The 22,752-nt window shown below is 39.4% G+C and overlaps 1 protein-coding gene across 6 annotated transcripts in view; it reads left to right on the top strand.

The window, feature by feature from the left end:
• ZRANB1 (zinc finger RANBP2-type containing 1) overlaps positions 1–22,752 on the top strand; it is a 65,909-nt gene that overhangs the window by 32,963 nt on the left and 10,194 nt on the right. For 4 of the 6 annotated variants that reach the window (XM_073884717.1, XM_025880093.2, XM_073884718.1 and 1 more), the window contains 4 exons: positions 11,661–11,848; positions 16,324–16,477; positions 19,089–19,160; positions 19,682–19,880. In XM_073884717.1, coding sequence (XP_073740818.1) covers positions 11,661–11,848; positions 16,324–16,477; positions 19,089–19,160; positions 19,682–19,880 — 613 coding nt within the window. Of the gene's footprint in view, positions 1–7,462; positions 7,585–8,091; positions 8,195–11,660; positions 11,849–16,323; positions 16,478–19,088; positions 19,161–19,681; positions 19,881–22,752 lie in introns of all 6 variants that reach the window. The other 2 variants (XM_025880094.2, XM_025880095.2) reach the window with 2 other exon arrangements.

Below are 22,752 nucleotides of genomic sequence, written 5' to 3'. Positions count from 1 at the left end.
ATAGCAAGTCCAGGGTGTCGTGTGTGTTTCTGATCTCTTGGTTATAAATCACAGGTTTCCATAACCCTGGCTTGGGTTTAGTAAATTTGGTAGAACTGCTCACAGAACTCAGGAAAACCTTTTACTTACTAGATGACTAGTTTATTATAAAAGGCTTGAACTCAGGAACTAGATGGAAGAGACGTAGAGGGCAAGGAAAGGGGCTTTCGGTGTCCCGTTGGCTGCCACTCTCCCGGCACCTCCGCAGGTTCAGCAGCCCGGGAGCTTACGGAGGCTGAATTACACAGGTGAGATCGATCAGATCATTGGCCACAGGTGAATAATTCACCCTCCAGCTCCTCTCCTTTCCCAGGAGGTGGGAGCGGGATGGTGCTGGAAGTTCCAACCCTTTAATCCCAGGGTTGGTTCCCTTGGCACCCAGCCCCCGTCCTTAGGTGTTTTCCAGAAGTCACCTCATTAACATAAACTCAGAAGTGGAGAAAGGGACTTGTTTTATGAATAACAAAAGACATTCAGTTTTCCCTTTATCTCTCTGGAGCAATTTCAGGAACTGGGAACAAAACTAAATATATTAACAAAAGCTGCCCCTAGGGATCTTACTTAGGAAATTACAGGGGTTTTAGTAGTTATGTGCCAGGAACAGTAGATATATATTTCTTAATCACAGTGGGTCTTTCTTTAGTTAGTTTTCTTTGTTTTTGCTCTGTGTTTGAAAGTACTGTTACAGGAATTTTTGAATAATGTTTGATGCCTGTGAATATTAATGTTTCCAATCTTGCCTTTTTTCCAAGTCAACTAAATAAATATGCCTAAATGAAGCTGATTGTCGAGCCCCAAGATAGTCTGTCACTTGTTAATAGTTCTGGGCATTGCATGATTAGGTCACATTATTTGTGCGGTTTTTAGTATGACATTTCTGTAGTATTCTGTTTGTTTTGCTTGTGTTTGCCTGTTTTCAGTTTGGTATACTATAGCCGTTTGGAAAATCTGTTTTCCACCTTGAGAAGTTTTTCTGCCCTATGGATCACCTTTGCGGCCATCATCACTTCTGAGTTGGTAGTCCAATAGCAGATCTTTGTTCTAATATTTAATTTTTAGAGATCATTTTCTGGGAGTTCAGAGAAGGAGTTAATGAAATTGTTCACTGTTCTCATAGATTTAGGTTATGGTTATTTTTTAAGTGCTGGATTTATTCCAGGATGCTAGTGAACCATTTTGTTTGAGTATGAACTTGATTTTGTATTGGTACGAGACTGAGTGTTTTACTGAAAGATACTCTTCTGATTTTAGAGTCCTTTTTCCCTTAATACTTGGCTTTTTTTCCTTAATACAGGTAGAACCTGAAAAAGGTCTTGGAGGTCTTAATAGTCTTTGACATTTAAAACCATCACATTAAAAAAAAAAGCATAAAAAAATAAAAATGGTTTGTTAAAATATCCTATTGAAAGCTTTTAATAGAATCCAAAATACATGCAGACTCCTGCAGCAGATCTTTGGCACTGTATCCATAAAAGGAAAGTAAGCTGCTAGAGTGCCGGCAATGCCTTGTATGTCCTTGGTTAACTCTGTGATACTCTTACGTGGACGTGTGTGTGTAGCTATCAAAACTGAGGTGTCTTTTCACTCCATACACATTCTGGGTTGTGGATCTCCTTCCTTTCCAAGGTAGTTGATGTTATAGGTAATAGAATTATTTTTAGCACTGTGAATGGAGTATCTCTTCAGATAGCTTTTGTCTTGTTTTTCTTCAAGTTTCTAAGGATTTTCTCTTGTGATTGGCACTCTGGATATAAAAGTTTTATGTTATGATTTTTAAGAAAATTGTGATAATTCTCAGCAATGTCAAAGATTCTAATCAGTAGGGAACATGCACATACTTTGTTTCTCCTGGCCAGTTCATTCTGGCTTTGAAAGTGCTTCCTGACACCTGGGATGAGAAAGAAGTTTCTAGGAATGAGTGTGTCTCTTAAGGCAAATGGATGGGAATGGCAGAAATAGAGCCTCCGTGGCATACTGCTGGTTGCCTTTGGTCTGAAACGCAGTATCTGTCTTTTAGAAATGATTGATTATACTGGCCGGCCAACTAATAATGTGCCTCCTTATGCTGAGAATGGGGGTCTGTCAGGTGATTTTTGATTCTGTGGTACTGACATTTGAATTTGCATCATTGATTTAGTAAAAGCTTTCATTTTTAAAAAGCATTATATTAAATGAACACATTGAGTTATGAAATCCAAATGTATTGTTTAAATATTAAATATAAAAAGATGTGTTTAGACTCGAACTTTACTGTTTACCATAAAATAACTTTAATTGAAAACATTTATTAAAGAAAACTATTTAAAAAATCAAGCAGTAGAGAGGGAAGAGTTTATAAAGAAAAACAGTAGTTTTTCTTTTTTTCACTCCCAGTCCTGCTGTGCAGAGACAGCTTTTTGCCCCATCAACCTTTTATTGTGAGAAATTTCAAAACATGAAGAAAAGTTAGAAGTATAACTATATTATATGCCTTTGACCTACATTTTCCAGTTGTTAATACTTTGCCACATTTACTCTCTATTTGTCTTTATTTCTCCTGAACCATTTGAGAGGTAATTGCAGATGTCGTGACATTTTGCCCCTAAATAGTTCAGCATGTGTGTCCTAAAAACAGACATTTTTCCCTGCATAACTACATAATATGATTATCCAGAAAATTTAATATTCAAAGTCCATACTCAGTTTCACTGATAGCTATTGATCCAACCCCATTCAATCAAGGATTGTACATTTTATCTATTAGTGTTCTCTCGTTAGGCCCCTCTTTTCTAAACGGTGCCTCAGATGGTTTTTGGCTTTGTTTATTCTTTCATGAGATAAACATTTTTTCTTTTCTTTTAAAGATTCTACCTATCTATTTGACAGAGAGATAAAGAGCACAAGTAGGCAGAGCGGCAGGGAGAGGGAGGAGCAGGCTCTCCACTGAGCAGGGAGCCCGATGCGGGGCTCGATCCCACCGGAGCCGAAGGCAGACGCTTAACCAACTGAGCCACCCAGGCGCCCCGAGATAAACATTTTCAAAGAGTCGAGGCAATTTTTTCACAGAATGACACTCAATTTGGAAATTAATAGATTAAATTAAAATATTTTATCTTTTTTGGGGGGAGGGAGGAATACTACATAAGTGATATTGTTTGAAACAGTACCTCTGATATGTCTGAATTGTGTCCTTGTATCATTTTTTCTCTTTTTTAAAAATTTATTTTAACTGTGGTAAAATACATGGGACAAAATTTGTAATCTGAACCATTTTTTTTTTTTAAGATTTATTTATTTTAGAGAGAGCACAAGTGAGAGGGGCAGGGAGAGGAAGAGAGAATCTCAAGCAGACTCCCTACTAAGCGTGGAACCTTACATGGGGCTCAGTCTCAGGACCCTGAGGTCACTACTGAGCCGAAACCAAGAGTCGACACGTAACTGACTGTGCCACCCAGGCGCCCCACCATCTTAACCATTTTTAAGTGTATGGTTCAGTGGTATTAAGTACATTCATATTGTGCAGTCATCACCACCATTCCTCTCTGGAACTTTTTTCATTTTGCAAAACTGAACTCTCTATCCATGAACAGGAGATCCCATTTCCCCCTCCCCCAGCCCCCCGGCAACCACCACTCTCGTTTCTGTCTCTGCATTTGACTGCTCGCAGTACCTCACATAAGTGGAATTTATGGTGTTTGTCCTTTTGTGACTGGCTTGTTTCATTTAGTGGAATGTCTTTAGAGTTCATTCATGTTGCGGCACATGTCAGAATTTGCTTCCTTTTTAAGGCTGATTAATATTGTATGTATATACCACATTTTGTTCATATCTGGATGGACACACCAGTCTTCTTGTTTCATCAAGTTTAGACATTATGTACTGACTTCTTTTAACAGTATATGAGAGTTGGGTTCATTTTTAAATAATAAAAGAGCATGCTCATTGTAGAATATTTCAGAGATAAGCTATGAAAAAATAGTGTAAAGCATTTGTGTCTAGAGGAAATGTGTCATGTTATTTTGTATTTTCAGTTTTTTTTTTTACATATTTTTATGTAATTGAAATGACTTTTTTTGTTGAACTTTATATTTTGAAGTGATTAGAATGTTTTCATCTTTTAAAAAATGAATGTGTAACAGGACATTAAGTTGCTATACTTTAACTTGGCCCTTACTTAGCCTTTTGGGTTATTTGAACATTTTTTATTCTGATAGTGTTTTCCTGAGCAAAATTATCAGCATTTCTAACTATTTTCTTAGATTCCCTGAAATGGGATTACATGATCAAACGATATGAACATATGCATATTGGTAAATAGCTGCCTGGAAGAACTGCCTGGATTGTACCCCATCAGCGGGGTCAGAGCGACGTTGCGGCTGGGTCTTTCCTTGGGGTTTATTAGTAAGGGAGGTGTATTGTCTTGTTTAGTCATTTGTATTTTTCCCTGTGAATTGCTGATTTATGTCTTCTGTCCATTTTTCTTTTATTTTTAGCAAGTTATATGAAGTCTAAATATAAATAATACACTAAAAACTGTACCAATCATATTTCCTGCAAATTCCCCCCCCTTTTTTAAGTGTGGGGAGAATTATATTAATGACACTTTATCTTTGTTGTCTTACACAGTCTTTCAGATTGAACTAAGAATTAAAATTTTCTAAATTCCATTAATATTTATTTATGATTTTATTTATTTGTCAGAGAGAAAAAGAGCGCAAGCAGGGGGAGCAGCAGAGGGAGAGGGAGAAGCAGGTCCCCACTGAGCAAGGAGCCTGATGCGGGACTCGATCCCAGGACCCTGGGATCATGACCTGAGCCGAAGGCAGACATGCAACTGACTGAGCCACCCAGGCGTCCCTTTTAATATGACTTTAAATAAATTATTTCCCTGTGGGTTTGGGTGGTTCTATTATACGTAAAATGATTCTGCATCATTTGTTTTGAGGCTCTTTATTTTGACGTTTGTTTTTTACATCAGTATCATACTTTTCCTTAAGTAATTATGGTTTTATGTATTTAAACATCTGATAAGGCAAATGTTCATCCTGTTCCACCCTCCAGTTGCTTTCCAAAATTGACTTAGTTTTTGCTTTTTCTTTATTGGTCCATTTATTTTCACACTTAGATATTCATGGAGTGTTTTCCTAAGCACTGTGAAGGAAGTCATGGCTCTCCGTGAGCTTGTGCCCTGGTAGAGGAAGATAAAATCCAGTAAGTCAATATAGTGTGATGAGTTTAGTAGAGGAAGGATAAGGTGCCGGAGGAGTGTATACCCTAATCTCATTTGAAGATCTGGAGAGGGCTTTAAGGAGGAAATGACATCTAAGCCAAAACCTTAAAGAGAGGAGGGAAGAATGTTTTGATCTGAGGGAATGGCATGTGTGAAGACCCATTAGACAAACTGATGGAGTTAGCAGGGTTGATGTGTAGTGTGGGAGCTCCAGGGTGATGCTGTGGGGTAATGCTGGACCTTTCAAGGCCTGTGGACCTGGTTAAGGAGTTTAGCTTTTAACGTAAGGGCAGTGGTAAACATTCCAAAGGAGACTGCCTTAATCAGATTTGTGGTTTAGAAAGAACACTTCGGTCATAGTATGGAGACTAGATTGGAATAGAACAGCACTAGAGGCAAGCTAACCACTCAGAACGTTACACTAATCTTAGGGAGAGTGCAGTCTTGACCTAGGATAGAGGCAGTAGAGATGGGGCGGGGGATGTATTTGAGAGAGACTTAAAAGGCAGGATTGACAAAACTTGGCAAAATTGATATGGGGCCTGAGGGGAGAATTAAGAAAGATGTCCAGGGTTTTGGTTTGGACACTTGGGTTTGGATCATTTTTCCTAAGCATAGGAGATGTGAAGTTCAGTTTTAGACAGGATGGTAGTGAGGCTGTCTAATGGGTTGTTGGATATATGGGCTTGAAACTTTTGAGGAAAATCTCCCACTCCATTTATATGGATACTTGTGTGGCCGTGGGAGTTCACTGAGGCTGTGGAACTTCTCTAGCAGTGGCAAATAATAGGAACTTTCTTGTTTTGTGCTTTTACCTGGGAACCTTATCAATATGGACTAAGTAACGTTTTAACATGTCTTCCATTTTGATGATTCTGCCCTGATTCTGTCAATATCTTTGGCTAGAAGAAGAGTTACATGGACATGTTATGAACAGTGTAATGTTATATGTCATAAGAGTTTTTCCTTTTGTAAACTAAGTCTTCCATGACTTGTAAAAGAGAGTGGGCTAGACTATTCAATAATCCCTCCAGGCCTACCTAAAATAGTATAATTCTAAAAATCTAAAATTTGGTTTCAGATTCAGCCAGGATAACTTGGCCTTGTTGCAGGCAAAATTTTTACTTGCAGTCAGAAAACTTTTGGGACTTGATTTCAGTGGTGAAAGTGGATTTGACATACACTGTTTTATACAACTGGAACCCTAGGTTTTTAGGAACCCTAATATCCCCTCAGTTGACTCTTTGGGCAATATTTTCAGTGACCTTTGTAATTCGAACTCACGTTCATCTTCTTTAACTGTTAACACTGGCCCTCATCTCTGATCCCCTTCCCAAAGATAACTTTGTGACCTGTTCCTTTAAATCCTTCCATGGCGCTTTCCGCAGTATAATTCTTCCTGCATGGCGAGATCTTCTTCTGAAGGTATCTATCGATTCAAGTATTTTTTCATGACTTTGGGGATTTATGTTTCCACAGCAGTTGGGTTGTTAACAGTCTAATCAGAGATGTAAAGACGTAAGAGCTCCAAAGTATAAATTATATTTGGCATAGTTTGTCATGATTAATAATAGAATAGTTGAAGGCCTTAAAGATTATTTTGACCTTTCTATCACTGAATCTTTTATTCTAAAGAGGATGTTTTCATAATGGAGTGAGTTTATTGACTGAATTGAAGTTCATCTTGATATAGTATAATAGATTAAAGAATTTATTTCCAATTTGTGATTTTTATCTCAGTTTTTGAAAAGGTTATTTTTCTATAGCACTATTCTAGGAATAGAAGTGGTACATTTTCACTTGCTGCCATTGGTTATGTGAATAATGCCTCTAGGAGGTGGTCTGGGCTGCTTATTACACTGTTCCTGAGATTACCACTGAACTTGTGCCCTACTTGAAGATACACTTAAAAATACTGAGGTCATTTTGTTTAAAGAGCAGCTCATATTTGAATATTGAAGGAGTTAGCTGTGAATATGACTATCTAAGCCAAGTTTGTGATCGAACTATAGCGAAATGGTTAGGAATATAAAGAAAAAGTATTACTGGGTGGTATAGTTTTTTTTTTTTAATATGCAAAACCACCTAAGTGAATTAAACTCGGGGTAGAAGACAACTATCCAGACATTGTAGCCAGCGCATCTGCATCTTTCTACTGACCATGGTAAAGCACATTGTGAACATTACCACTTAAAACTAACTTTTCTCTTTAAGGGCTCCTGAAATTGTGCCAGCTGACTCCAAGTCCACCCTGACCCCACAGCATAAACCATGCTGTCATGTCACAGCTACCATAGAACTCCAGGGTAGTGTTGAGCTGGCCCATGTGGGCTCAGGTAAGTCCTGGCTTTTTTTTACCATTTGGCATTCTTTTCAAAGTTAGTTACGATTATGATTTTATGTCATAAAAGAAAATAAGGCAAAACTTTGAAAACTGTGCCATATATGGGGGAAAAAATAAGTCTGTTTTCTAAACATCTATGAGCCAGCTCCATATTCTAACCAACGGAGTTCCATAGTAGCTGTGAAGTCCCCAGTGAGTTGTGACCTGTGGCTTCAAAATATGTTAAATTCCACTCCTGGCCCAGCTTCTAGGACAATATGAACTTTTTTTTTTTTTTTTAAACTTTATAGTTTGTAAGACGTAGTAACTTTCATTTACTCTTAGGTCTTAATGTTTTTAAAAGTATATTAACACTTTGCATTATCTGTAATTATGCACCACTGCTTAGTTGGTTGTGTATTTCATTCAGTCAGTTTTGAGTGTATGATGATACTGTAGGTTAGTTTTATAAAGTTAATCTCAGAGTGTCTTCAGCTGTCCTTTTAATTTGCCTTCATAGCACGGAAGAAGAAGGGACAGAACATGTAATAGACATTTATTAAATTTTCAGAAAACATTACAAGAAAGACGCTTCAGTTACTCTCTTGGAGGCAGTGTGAGAGGTCAGTAACTAGGAAGCATGTATATATCACCTCTTCCATTGGAATTGTCCTGGTTTTTCCTGGTCGTTGTTACACGAAGTGAGATTTTATCCCTTGTGTTTATTTTGCTGTCTTTTCCTACCTCTCAGCTCTTCTCCCGTCTTGCTACTTTTCTTTATCATACCCTGATATTAGAGGTGGTAAAATTTTATGTGAAGAACTCAAAAGACATTTTGTAAGTTGTTCTGCGTATAATCTTATACTTTTTTCCCCCTAAGTAGAAAACATTTGGTAGCTAAAGCTTTACCTTATCTGAGTATGGGCCAAATCCTTTTAAATACCTTGTTTACAGTGAAAACCCATCTGTCAAGAAACTGTGGACACGTTAATCAATAGCTGTCTTTGAACAATGTGTCATAAAGATAGACTAAACATTTGGACTGTTCAGCGACAGTCTCATGAAATTTATAATAAATGTACTTTGTAGCTGAAAACTCACTGGTAACTGAAACTAAGTTCTTTTTTTTTTTTTTAATTTTCACTCTTTTTTTTTTTTAAGATTTTATTTATTTATTTGAGAGAGAGAGAGAGCACGAGAGGGGAGAGGGTCAGAGGGAGAAGCAGACTCCCTGCCGAGCAGGGAGCCCGATGCGGGACTCGATCCCGGGACTCCAGGATCATGACCTGAGCCGAAGGCAGTCGCTTAACCAACTGAGCCACCCAGGCGCCCTAATCACAGTTAATGAAAAGAGTGGAATCCTATGTTTCCAAAACATTAGATAATATATTTTTCTTTAAAATATTACTTTGTGCCTATACTTATGTTTGTGTTTTTCATGTTCTAGAAGATGTGGAGGATTTTATGTCGTAATGAATAGAGCACAAACTCTCTATTCTCTTCATCCTCATTTTCTGCCCTCCTGGATTTGCTCCATTCTGGGGAGCGGCAGCATACCCTATCTGCAGTTCAGTGCAGAGTTTGGGGTTGAAGGAAGTAATTGTTTTAGTATTTTCGATTTGGACGAATAGAAGTCATGTTTTTTTTTATATATGTATCCTCTTTATTGAGCTAGAATTCATATACTGTGCAGTTCACCATTTGAAGTTCTATTCGTATTTAAAAAAAAAATGCTTAATTTGAAGGCAGACTGACATTGTAAATCATAATTCCAAAGCACAGTTCGCCAACTTGTGCTATTTGGTCTGTTACCCCCCTCCCCCTTGATTATGTTAGTTAGTTTCTAATCATAGAAATTCCTCACAAACATGACAGAGGAAATGAATTCTTAAGCAAGACCTTCTAAGATGAGATTCTTCCAGATACCAGCTATATGGTGAGTTAGCTAAAAATAGTGAAGACAGTGATTTAGAAGTTGCTTGGCAGTCATCTTTGTCTTTGAGAAACAAAAGAAGGTGTGTGTGCGTGGGCATGCACGTGCCTAAATAGGTACACAGATGTATACATGTTCTGTGCAGGTCTTCCTCTGTATCTTCTCAGGTAAATTGATCAGTCTTTTTGGTCCTTGGGTGGCTTTTCTTATGTCATAAAGAAGTTTTATAAATATATTTTATAAATAGATATTTTACAGTTAAAAACCTGTATAAGGGGCAGTGATACTGAAGGCACCCAGAATAGTGACAGCTTTGATAGGACTAACATGAAAAGCAGTTGCCTTCATACGGAAATACATGTACAGGGAAGGAAACAGAGCAGGGCATATTTAGTTCTAAAGAGATGAACTACATTAGATTATTCATAAAGTTACAAGCTCTCTCTGATTATTCTCCTCTGTTATTAAAACAAGCAGAAATTTTAGAGTTCTTTGCGTACTTGACTCTTTAACCATAGATTTGTTTTTATTTCAAGTAGGGCTTTCTGTGTCTGTTTTTAAGGCTTGCCCTTTGGAGAAGATTCCTGCCAGCCGTATCACGTTTTAGCCCTGATGACTTCTCCAGGGCACTGGGCCTCCTAAGGGTGTGTTAAAGCCCTTTCCATAGTGGGGGTAGTACACAGTGACAGCTGCGCTTAGGCATTTCTAGTGAAGAATGTATTAACCTATGTGGCCATGAAAATAAAAGTTCCTGTAATAAGGTGTTCTCGTTTGATATCATGGATTTCTTCACCTGAAAAATGTCTGTGTCGGCGGCAGGGTGTCCTTTTATGGGGGAGTGGGTCTAGATTTGCAGAAAGGATCTTTGGCCACAGAGTCTGAAAACTTTTGAAGCTGGCCTTTTATGGTCCACAGATGGGATGAGAAAGGACTTTTGAGTATAGGAATCATGTTTGTACTGTGTTTCTCACATTGCCTCGCACAGTGCTTTGTATGTCATGGGTGTTCAGTGAACATGGGAATTATTTTAAAGTTTTGCTATTTTTAATAACTGGGAGAAATTGTTGCATTGTACCAATCTGTTATACTCCAAGGAGTAGCTCTTATTTCTCTAATTCTTAATTCAAGATGGCAATTAAAAAATGGTTCTTTAAAAAATACACTAAGAATATTTTTAGCTGGTATTAGCATTTTACCCAACAAACAAATTTTTCCTGATATAACTTAGGATACACTTAAAATTATTTGGTCCTTCAGTCGTGTGTGTGTGTGTGTGTGTGTGTGTGTGTATGTATGTAACACTATTTGTGGTTAAATTTGAAGCTCATCTACACCTTTATATTTGCCAGGGATATTTATTCATAAATGTGTACTGTACTGCTTAGTAAATAGGATTACTGTCTTCACCTAATATTAATTTGTGTTAAGTTTAGTAACATGGGTTGGTGGAACAGAAAGTTCTTTATGGATTGGGAAAAATGATATTTGTTTTATCTCTCTACCCCCAACTGGTTTGTAATGTTTATTTTAGCATATTTTTGTTCTAACTCACCTGGTTCAAGTTTTACTGTATTAATACTTAATAAGTGTGAGGAAGACTTGGCTTTGAGAGGTTCTGAAATCAAAATGTTGCTAACTTTAACTTATATTGAAAATGGTTTTAATTGCTCTGAATTGTTTCATACCTAAACAGCAATATGGAAGGCTCAGCATCTGTTTTGATTCAGCTTAAAAAGTGCAGTTGTAAAGGGCAAGAGAGCCCAAAGCCAACAGGAAGGACGTTCCCGTCTCCTTGGTTTCTGCAGAGTCAGGGCCAGACAGGAGTTTAGTGTCTTCTGTAAAGTTTAGTTTCTCAGACTAGGATTACTGATCTCTTTGATCCAATTAATACATTCTAATGATTCCTCTAAGCCTCGAGCATGGAGCCAGCGCTGATGTGAAGGTAAGTACCTAAATAGGTAGTTCTAGTTCTGGAAAGAAATTAAAGGGAGAGGAATACACCAGTTTTCCTTAATATTTAGAACATTTAAATATGTTGTCCCAGGGTCCAGAAATCCTAGAGAAACACTTAAAAGGGTTTAGAGTGAATGCAACAGGTTTATGCTTTTGGAAGAAAAATAGAAATAAACTCTTTTCTATCTTGCTGCTTGTTCTAGGGGTTGTGGAAGGTGACTTAGCTGCTATAGAAGCGTACAAGTCATCAGGCGGGGACATTGCGCGTCAGCTCACTGCAGATGAGGTGCGCCTCCTGAACCGCCCTTCTGCTTTTGATGTTGGCTACACTCTCGTACATCTGGCTATACGCTTTCAGAGGCAGGATATGCTAGCAATACTGCTTACAGAGGTGAGTATGGCACTTTGGTTAAACGTTTTATGTGACGGAAGTGTGTTCATTAGTTTTCATTTTTGATGTAATGTTTTTCTAAACTGTTCTTAAATGTTTTGTATTTCTTTTACTCCCTTTGTAAATTCACACTAAATTGAGACTTCCAACAGTATATAATTCCTAAAGGTATTATGCTTTTAAAATAGAACATTTTGCCACAAGATTTGAATCATCAGTTTGATTAAAAAAAAAAACACTAGGATGTATCTTTCATTCATTCATTTAACCAATATTTATTGAGTACCTACTGTGCTAGATATGGTGCTAAAAAGGGATATAATTGTGAAGACATTGGCTCTTCCTTCAGTGCATATCCAGAAAAGTAGAGAAATAAACAGGTAATTCCGTACAGAGTGTGTTCTCATAGATGTAAATGCCAGGTGCTGTGGGAGTACTTGAGAACGTGTTTTGGGGTATCTTACCTTCTTCTTACCTAGAGTAGGTAACATTGTAGTGGAAATCCGAAGGAGAAGTAGGAGTTAGCCTCATAAGTGGGTGGAGGAGAGACGGAAGTTGAGGAAACCATTTATTCAGAGGCCCTGGTGGTAGTGTTTGTGGTGAGGTCAGGCACTTGCAGGTACTCAGCATGCCTGTGGTGGTGATTGGGAACTGGGAAGGGAAGCATTGTGAAGGATGATCTAGGCCAGGGAATTGGAAGATTGTTCCTAGGGCAGTGAACAGGCTGTGCAGAATGTTAGGGAGAGGGTCAGGGGAGTAGCCAGATCAGATCAGAGTGTTCTGACTTCTGTTGACGGGAGAGGGGGGAGCCTGGGTAGGGTAGCACTGTGTGATGCTGGTGATGCTGGCAAGCGCTCTGCTGGTACAGGAGTGGCAGTGGCAGTGCAAGGAGGTGGGCCGGCTGGAGAGGGCTGGGGGGGGCGGGGTCAAGATTGAGTGGATCGATGGGATGTGGGGAGAGGGGTCAAGTTGGTTCTGAGCGCTTGGGCTTAGATAACTACGCAGGTGTCACAAAGGATTGCAGGTGAACGATTCAGGATGTGACCATATTATTCAGGTAATTCTTTTAATGGTAAGAGATACAGAGTGAGAGTGCAGAGAGATCAGTTGTAGATTCAAATTTTGTCACTATACGTCTTCTGTGGTATGCATATGCATATTTGCATATTCAAATTGGCCAATATTGGGAACCATTATGTACAAAGCACTGGGAGGGATTAAGGAATGTGAAGGTTACCTGAAACCATGATTGAAATGGCTAGCCATTGTTCAGTTTGCTAAGAGTCCAGTGACGCCAGAGGCACCAAAAAGAGGAAGGGAAGGGCTTGAGCGATAGTCATGTGAAAACAAGGGGCAGGCTTACTGTGGATAGAAAAAGGGACTGTTTGAAAAGCAGCAGTGTTTTAAGAAGGGCCAGAGTTCTGGAACAGGGGATGGAACAGTTAGAGGTAGTTTCTGTAGGATTTGAGGTCTGGCTGTATTTGCGTTGTGTATTGGCAGGGCCAGTGTGTAGAGCTGTAGTTGCTGGTGGTGGCAAGAGGCAGGACAGAGAGGGCGGCTGTGAATCAAGGCTCAAGTCCTTTGGGGGGGGGGTTCCTGGACTCCCCTCCGCCTGGCAGAGGGCTGTGAGAAAGTTGGAGGGGATTAAGTCACTGATCTCCTAAGAGCATCTGGGGACTAACAGTGGGAACTGTTTACTGCCCAACAGATCGCCTCCATTTAGCAGCTTTAGACAACAGTTGTTATCTTCACCCAGTTTCTGAGTGTAGGGAATCTAGGAGCTGCTCTGCTGAATGGTTTTGGCTCAAGGTCTCATGAGTTTACAGTCACATTTTCAGAGCTGCACTTGTCAAAAGGCTTGACTGGGGTGAGAGGATCAGGTTCCAAGCACACTCGCATGACGGGTGGCGGGAGGCTTCAAATCCTGGTCATGTGGGCCCCTCCAGAGGGCAGGTCTCACCAGAACAAGTGATCCGAGAGAGGGGGCACGAGAGATTGATCCACATGGAAGCTTCAGGGTCTTCTAGATGGAACCTAATTTAGGAAGCGACATACCATCATTTTTGCCATATTCTCGGAACACATAGACCAACCGTGGTGCACTATGGGAGAGGTGGGAGCGGGGTGGATTTCCAGGGAAAGAACCAAATTGGGTGTGGAATGTCATCTCAGTGGAGTGGGCACTCCAGAGGACAGAATTGAAGGGGCCGGTAGGGAGATTGGACTAAGTAAGGGATGTGCCTGCAGAGAGAGCACAGAGCTAAGTATTTCTGGGTTGAGACTAGGAGAACATTATATTTTGGGGGATATGTATCTGGGGCAGGGTTGTTTTTTTTTTTAATATTTTTTAAAATTTATTTGACAGAGACACAGCAAGAGAGGGAACACAAGCGGGGGGAGTGCGAGAGGGAGAAGCAGCCTTCCCGCGGAGCAGGGAGCCCAATGCGGGGTTCAATCCCAGGACCCCGGGATCATGACCTGAGCCGAAGGCAGACGCTTAACGACTGAGCCACCCAGGCGCCCCTGGGGCAGGGGTTTTAATTGGATTTTAGGTCATGGACTCTGTTGGTAGTCTGGTGGAACCTATGAACTCCTTTTTCATAATACTGTTTTTTAAATGCCTAAAATAAAAGTAGGATTGCAATGGAAATCAATTATATTGAAATGATAGTTTTTTCAGAATATTAGATTTGTGATAGGTAAGAGAATGCATTTTAAATATAGACAGGAGAGGGGCGCCTGGGTGTCTCATTTGGTTAAACGACTGCCTTCGGCTCAGGTCATGATCCCAGGACCTTGGGATGGAGCCCTGCATCAGGCTCCTTGCTCAGCAGGGAGCCTGCTTCTCCCTCTATCTCTGCCTGCTACTCTGCCTGCTTGTGCTCTGTCAAATAAAAAAAAAAAATCTTAAAAAAAAAAAAAGGAAACTGTTAAAAAAATATAGACAGGAGGTCAGTGAAAATGAAGTATTTAAATTTTTTTTGAAGATTTTATTCATTTGAGACAGATAGCATGGGCAGGGGGAGAGGCAGGAAGCCGACTCCTTGCTGAGCTGGGAGCCCCACCTGGGCCTCCATCCCAGGAACCCAGATATCATGACCTGAGCCGAAGGCAGACGCTTAACCATCTGAGCCACCCAGGCGCCCCTGAAGGATTTAAATTTAATGAAAATTCCCATTCAGGTTCACAGGTCCTTCCCAAGTTCATGTGCCCTAAGTTAAGAATTACTGGCCTGAGGAGATGGTTGAGAGTCATAAGGTTGAAGCGGCTAGAGATAAAGGGTAGGGAAGGTTGTCCGGGTTTGTGGCTTTGGTCTGTAGTGACAACAGAGAACAGAGCTGACTGGTTCACTCAGGGTTCACACCAGACTCATTTCCTCTCCAGCAGATACCTTTGATTTCAGAATTCTTCGTATGCAGTTATCTTGAGCTCCACAAAAGGAATACAACTTAAATATAATATAGTATCTTTGCATTCCTTGTTGGTATCCCTCATGAAAGAGAAAAGGAGTTTCCTAGCCACGCCCTTGCTTAGAAGTTTTCTGTCGTAGTGCTCACTAACTACATCACTGTTCACATTTATTCCTTTAGGCTGGCTATACTTCGAAGGTTTGTTGTCCTACACTTGGAGAAGCCAATTGCTTTTTTTAAATATTCAGAGTTGTAACAAAGGGGGAGGGATTTGAGGTCAGTGGAAACTAACCCTTTAAAAATATCATGCTTTCTTTATTCCATGTCAGGGTACTCGAAGTATTCTTTTTTTTTTTTAATATTATGTTTTGCCTGAATTATTACTATTTTTTAAGATTTTATTTATTTATTTGACAGAGAGACAGCGAGAGAGGGAACACAAGCAGGGGGAGTGGGAGGGGGAGAAGCAGGCTCTGGCTGAGCAGGGAGCCTGACGCGGGGGCTCAATCCCAGGAGCCCAACGCGGGGCTCGATCCCAGGAGCCCGGGATCATGAGCCGAGCCGAAGGCAGACACTTAACGAGTGAGCCACCCAGGCGCCCCCGTACTCGAAGTATTCTTAACCCAGCAGAAGAGTGTTTGTACTTTACTCTTTCTCCGTGAGCTGGAATTTCCTGTTTTTTAAGAATGCTTTTATTGTGGGCATGATGCTTAGTCTTACCTAGGTGGTTTTTTGTGTCCTCCTGCCCTGTCCTAGGATGAACCTTTGTGAACAACACCATTTTACATAAGTTTTTATCTAAATCTTTATATATTTCCTTGGGATAAATTCCTAAGAAGTGAATTTCCAGAGTCAGAAGGTAAAGCATTTTTATGGCTATTTTCCCGGAAAGTTGTACTGAAACATGTTTCCACTGGTGAGGAAGTAATCCCTAATCTGTTTTAAAATTAAACAAACAACACCCTGAGTTACTGGGAAGGTTTGGTAATTTCTCTTAAATACTGTTGTTTTCTGCTTATGTTAATGATAAATGAGATGCAGAGGAAAGTTTCTTTTGTGTTTAAGGTGTCTCAACAAGCAGCAAAGTGTATTCCAGCAATGGTGTGTCCTGAACTGACAGAGCAGATCCGGCGAGAGATAGCCGCCTCTCTTCATCAGAGAAAGGGGGATTTTGCTTGCTACTTTCTAACTGACCTTGTTACATTTACATTGCCAGCAGGTAACTACAAATTTCAATGTGAAAAGAAATGTTCACTTTATTATAATTCTTTTTTTTTAATGTGTGAGTGAAATTGTTTCTGTTAGAAAGCAGATAACTTAGCTACTGTTTGTGCATTTTAAATAATTTGACTACCCTATTTATCCTGGAAGTGACCAGTATAAGGGTTCCTCGTAAACTTATGCTTTGGATCTGGTAGGAAGATAGCAGCTGATAATAACTGACTTCTATGTGGGCCTTAGATGTTTTAAAAAAATCTTTACCCATTTATTTTCTCTTCAGGTTTAGTTTATGATATTGGTATACTTTTTCTTTGCTTTTTCATACCTATTTTAAAATTATGTGACTTTGGTTATTGGTATATTAGCAGATAGGATTAGAACGCTCGCTTTTGATGGGTGGAATCAGATTATTTGAATCAAAAGACACTGGCATTCTTTTGCAAGTGTCATTGTGTTCTTCACTCATTATATTAATTTCTACTATGTTTGTGAAGCAGCTTTTCATTTTTCAATTCAGTGACAATCAGAAATGTATTCCAGGATGCTTTTTGTCATTTGGCACCGAATAAACGCACCAAACATCAGAAGTTTCTAAAATAAAGCTTCCATCATGGTTCTAAGTGTCTTGAACTTTTATATTGACATGAACAGAGGAATTTGCAAATGTTAGGGAGATAATAACTAAGCCTTTTTTTTTTTTAAGATTTAATTTATTTTAGAGAGAGTGAGCATGAGTGGGGTTGGGGAGTAGAGGGAGAGGGCCAGGCAGACTCCACGCTGAGCACTGAGCCCAACGTGGGGCTTGATTTCACAACCCCGAGATCATGACCTGAGCCAAAATCAAGGTCGGACGCTTAACCAACTGAGCCAGCCAGGCGCCCCAGTAACTAAGTCTTTTAAAATCAGACAAAGTTCTGGGGCGCCTGGGTTCTGGGCCTGGGTGGCTCAGTTGTTAAATGTCTGCCTTCGGCTCAGGTCATGATCCCAGGGTCCTGGGATCGAGCCCCACGTTGGGCTCCCTGCTCGGCGGGGAGTCTGCTTCTCCCTCTCCCTCTCCTCCTCTGCTCTCTCTCAAATAATAAAATCTTAAAAAAAAAAAAAAAAGACAAAGTTCACTTGAAATGCACTCTCTGTATACTTAAGCTTACTCTGGTGATGTTTAGATTTTTATTTTGACTTGAAAATAGCCTAATTTTTTTTTTTTTTTAAATTTTAAGGGTAATACTTTTTACTGTAGACTGCTCCATGAGTAAACTGAATAAAGCATGGAGAATTTGAGGAAGATGACAAATACAGGGGTCTGTGTGCCAATAATTAATGGTTCATTAACTTTTATAAGAAAATTCTAAAGTCTGAAAACAATAGGCCTGGGCAGAGGTTGAGAGTGGGGGGAGACAAGGGCAGATAAATATTTGTATGTTGTTACTGTTTCATCATCTTGAATTTCAGATAGCCCTTTTTTTTTTTTTCCCTTTTCTGTTTTACTGAGGGTTAATTGTCCTATAAAATTGTCAAATATTTCAAGTATCCACTGTGATTTCATATATACATATGTGGTGAAAGGGTTTCCCTGTCTAGTTATAACATACCCATCGTCACACATGTTTGGTTTGTTTATCTGTTTTGGTGAGAACATGTAAGTTCTACTCTCCTAGCAAATTTCAGTGATATAATACAGTGTTATAAGATACAGTTACCATGGTTTTGACATTAGGTGTTCAGCCTTATTCACTTTATAGCTTGGAAGTTTCTGTACCCTTTTGCCCATCTCTCTTTTCCTCACTTCCCCCAGCCCTGGCAACCTCTTTTCTACCCTCTTTTTAGGAGTCTGACTTTTTTTAAGAGTCCACATGGAAGTGGTACAATGCAGTATTTGATGTGTCTTTCTCTGGCTAATTCTACTTAGCCTAATGCCCTCATTGCCTTTGTTGCAAATGGCAGGATTTCTTTCTTTCACTTGGCCGAATAGCATTCCGTTTTCTACCCCCCCATCTTTATTCATTCATCCATTATCTATGTCTTGGCTATTGTGAGTAATGCTGCAACACACATGGGAGTTCAGTACCTCTTCATCATCCTATTTTCATTTCCTTTGGATATATACCCAGATGTGGGATTGCTGGATCATGATAATTCTAACTCTTTGAGGAACCACCATACTGTTTTCCATGGTGGCTGCACCAGTTTACATTCCACTAACTGTGCACAAGGCTGCCTTTTCTCCACATCCTCACCAACATTATTATCTCTTATCTTTTTGATAATAGTTGTATGTAAATTATTGGTCCAGATATTATTTTTTAGGTAACAGTTTTGCTAATGAAGTATAGAAAGGAAATCCTTTATGTTACATTTATACACACGCACATTATACGTGTTTTTTTTTTTTTTTTTTTACGAGAAACCACTTGACAGCCTTCACTGGCAGGGGAGTTTTTATTTTTTGTGTGTGTGTGTTTTTTTTTAAAGATTTTATTTATTAGAGCGCGAGTGAGAGAGCACCCTGGCAAGGGAATTATTTTAGGGGAAATCACTATTAGATGCTCGTATCAAATTTATTAAGATATGAGACATAAGAAAATCTTTTAAGTCTGTTTTTTGCTTTGTAGATATTGAAGACTTGCCTCCAACAGTCCAAGAAAAATTATTTGATGAGGTGCTTGATAGAGATGTTCAGAAAGGTAAGTGTGGAATTAATGAATGTGATTTAGTTCAATTTCCATAAACACTTTGCTTTCTAAGGCTTGGAGCAGTTCAGTGTATGGTTGACTTGTTTTATTTTTACTTTAATTGAAAATGGAAAGTCCTTAAGAGCAATGTCACATTGTGCTGTTAAAAACGTTCATTCTGTTAATTGTATCTCGATAAAACTAGAAAAAAAATTTAAGAATGCTCATTCACGGCTCTTAACTGTGATGGAAAAGTTTTTAAGCCTCGGTTTTCTACTTCCTTTTCTAGAATGGGTATATTTCCATGTTAAGCATTCTTCGCAAATAGTAAAGAATTTAGTTGAGAAAATTATTCTAGAGCCACAGATGTTTCAACTACTCAGAAGATTTGTATTTCAGTTGATCAGATTTATTTAGGTGTTTAATAGTACATGACACATAAACTTACCAACATCTAGAGAATGGGTTCTTTCCTCCAATGAATAGTCCTAAATTGCATGAAAATGAACATGTTACTTAAATTCCTTATGTAGAGTTAGAAGAAGAATCTCCAATTATAAACTGGTCTTTGGAATTGGCTACACGTTTGGACAGTCGACTTTATGCGCTTTGGAACCGGACTGCAGGAGACTGCTTGCTTGATTCAGTGCTACAAGCTACCTGGGGCATTTATGACAAGGACTCGGTGCTTCGGAAAGCCCTGCATGACAGCCTGCATGACTGTTCACATTGGTGAGCCGGCATCCTTCCCTGTGTAAAACCAGGCGTGCTCTCGCTGAATCATTTCCTTATAGTGTTGGGATACTTTTTGCTTGTTACATTTTCTGTGGAAGCTAGGGGGAAAACTTTGGTTTCGCACATTGAGACACTTTGAACATTTTGGTGGCTTTTAGACCTTTTTGCTGAGCTTTTAAATAGAAACATTTGAAGTTAAATATTGATAAGGTCTTTGCTCATATTTTTAAGTGTTATGATTCCATATTTTTGTTGAAATTTAAAAGATTATGTTGGCATTATATTACAAGATTTTTTTTTCCTTCCTGAGGCACATAGTCTTCAGACCACATTTTATTTTGCAAATTTTGAGATCCACAGTAAAGTTAAAAAAATATATCAGTGCAACAGATTCTAGTGTTTTCTTCATTAGATGTCCAGTTGTTAACCTTTACCCACATGTGCTTCATCTCTACATATGTAAGCACCTCCCTTTGTCAGTTAGTTTAAGTCATCACGATGCTTTTTCCCCCATCAGTGTCTCAGTGTGCATCTTGAAGAACAAGGATATTCTCCTACCCAGCCAAGTCCTCATTACCAAATCTAAGAAAATCAGCAAGGACTCTGTTATCCAGTATACAGTCCACATTATATCTTCCACTTATCTCAGAAATGTCCTTTCTGTAGACAGGTTTCCCTGCTATCTGAAAGTAGAGCATTCCTGGGAAACCTTTTGTCAGCTGAAATGGCATAAAGCAAAGATGCAGTTACCATCTCGAAGAAGTGAAAATCCTCTTCAGATTTCTTTTCGGCTAGCAAAAACAGGTGCTAATAGAGGTCTTTTGTAAAGGTGAAGGGATACGAAGCAAACTTTCAGATAGTGGGGAATCCTGTATGTATATATACATCTACTTGGGTGGATGCCGGGTTAAAAATATTACCTGGCATCCACCCAAGTATGTGACTGGTCTTGACCTATGGTATTTTCTTGGTTCTGTATATACATCTCAGTTATCATAAATGAAAAAAATTGAGACTGTGAAAGAAGCTAAATTAATTAAAATGTGTTTTTTCCCCCCTCTTAACACCTGATTGAACGCTCACACGATAATGATAATGGCCTTACTCCAAAAAACTTTACTACCCTAGTTCCTGTATGTAATTTTTGAGCACTTACTAGTTGTGAATTTTATTGTCAGTATTTAGGGATTATGTGAAGTCCATTAGAATATAAACTCCATGAAAACAGAGATTTTGTTGTGTTTCATTGTGGAAGATCTAGTGCCTCCAGTAGCCTGACACATAGTAAGTACATAGTAAACATTATTCAATGAAAGTACTCTCTAGAATTTGAAAATGAAAGCAATTTAATCACTTTTTTGAGAGCTAAATTATAGATAAAAGCATAATGCAAGAGAGGAAGAATTTGAGGTCACCTGAAAAAAATTAAAAAGCTCTCTGGCTGGCAAGCCTCGATGTTACCTGATTGGATGTATAATATGTACAGGCATACCTCGGAGATATTGTGGGTTCAGTTCCAGACAACTGCAGTAAAGTGAATATCGTAATAAAGTGAGCCAAAGGAAACTTTGGTTTCCCAGTGCATAGAAAAGTTTAGTCTGTAGTCAAGTGTGCAATAGCATTAGGTCTTAAAAAACTACACATACCTTAATTTTAAAAATATGTCTTTGCTAAGAGACCCTAACCATCATCTGAGCTTTCAGTGAGTCGTAATCTTTTTGCTGGTGGAGGGTCTTGCTTCAACGTTGATGGCTGCTAGCTGATCAGGGTGATGGTGGCTGTTTCTTACGATGACAACGAAGTTTGCTGCATCAGTTGACTCTTCACAAATGATTTCTCTGTAGCATGTGATGCCGTTTGATGGCATTTTACCCGCAGTTAGCGTTCCTTTCAGCTTTGGAGTCCGTCCTCTCAACCCCTGCTGCTGCTTTATCAGCTAAATCGTGCGATAGTCTCAATCCTTTGTTGTCCTCTCAACACTCTTCACAGCATCTTTACCAGGATTAGGTTCCCCTGCAAAAAACCACTGTGCTCGTCCATCCCAAGCAAGTCCTCATCTGTTCAAGTTGTGTACGAGCTCGCAGCGCTTCAGTCCCATCTCCACGCTCCGCTTCTCATTCTAGCTCTCTTGTTCCCAGCACGGCTGTACTGACTTCCTCCACTCAGGTCTTGAACCCCTCCAAGTCATCCATGAGCGTTGGAATCAACTTCTTCCAAACGCCTGTAAATGTTGTTATTTTGAGCTCTTTCCATGAATTAGGAATGTTCTTAGTTGCATCCAGAATGGGGAATCCTTTCCAGAAGTTTTTCAGTTTCCTTTGCCCAGATCTGTCTGAGGGATCAATGTATATGGCAGCTATAGGCTTACGTGGAATAATGGCTTGAAGGTTGAAGTTACTCCTTGATCATGGGCTGCAGAATGGATGTTGTGTTAGCAGGCACGAAACAGTCTGGTTGTCCGTCTCCATCGGAGCTCTTGGGTGATCAGGTGCGTTGTCAGTGAGCAGTCATAATTTGAAAGTTTTTTACCTGAGGGGTAGGCATCAGGTATTTCAAAATATTTAGTAAATTACACTGAAAATGGTTGTGCGGTCATCCAGGCTTTGTTGTCCTTTTATAGAGCAGATTATATTTAGCTCAGTTTTTAAGGGTCCTAGGATTTTCTGAATGGTCAGTGAGTATTGGCTTCAACCTAAAGTCACCAGCTGCATGAGCCCCTTCACAAAAGAGTCAGCCTGTCCTTTGAAGCCAGGCAGTGACTTCTCTTCTCTGGCTATGGGCAGTCCCAGATGGCATCATTTTCCAAGAGAAGACTGTTTCATCTACATTGAAAATTTGTTGTTTAGTGTAGCTTCCCGCATCCCTGATC

Source organism: Callorhinus ursinus, unplaced genomic scaffold, assembly GCF_003265705.2.
Source record: "Callorhinus ursinus isolate GAN/ISIS: 27379988/994484 unplaced genomic scaffold, GSC_fseal_2.0 scaffold58, whole genome shotgun sequence".
Classification (NCBI taxonomy): Eukaryota; Metazoa; Chordata; class Mammalia; order Carnivora; family Otariidae; genus Callorhinus; species Callorhinus ursinus.
This window is presented reverse-complemented; position numbering and strand designations above follow the sequence as displayed.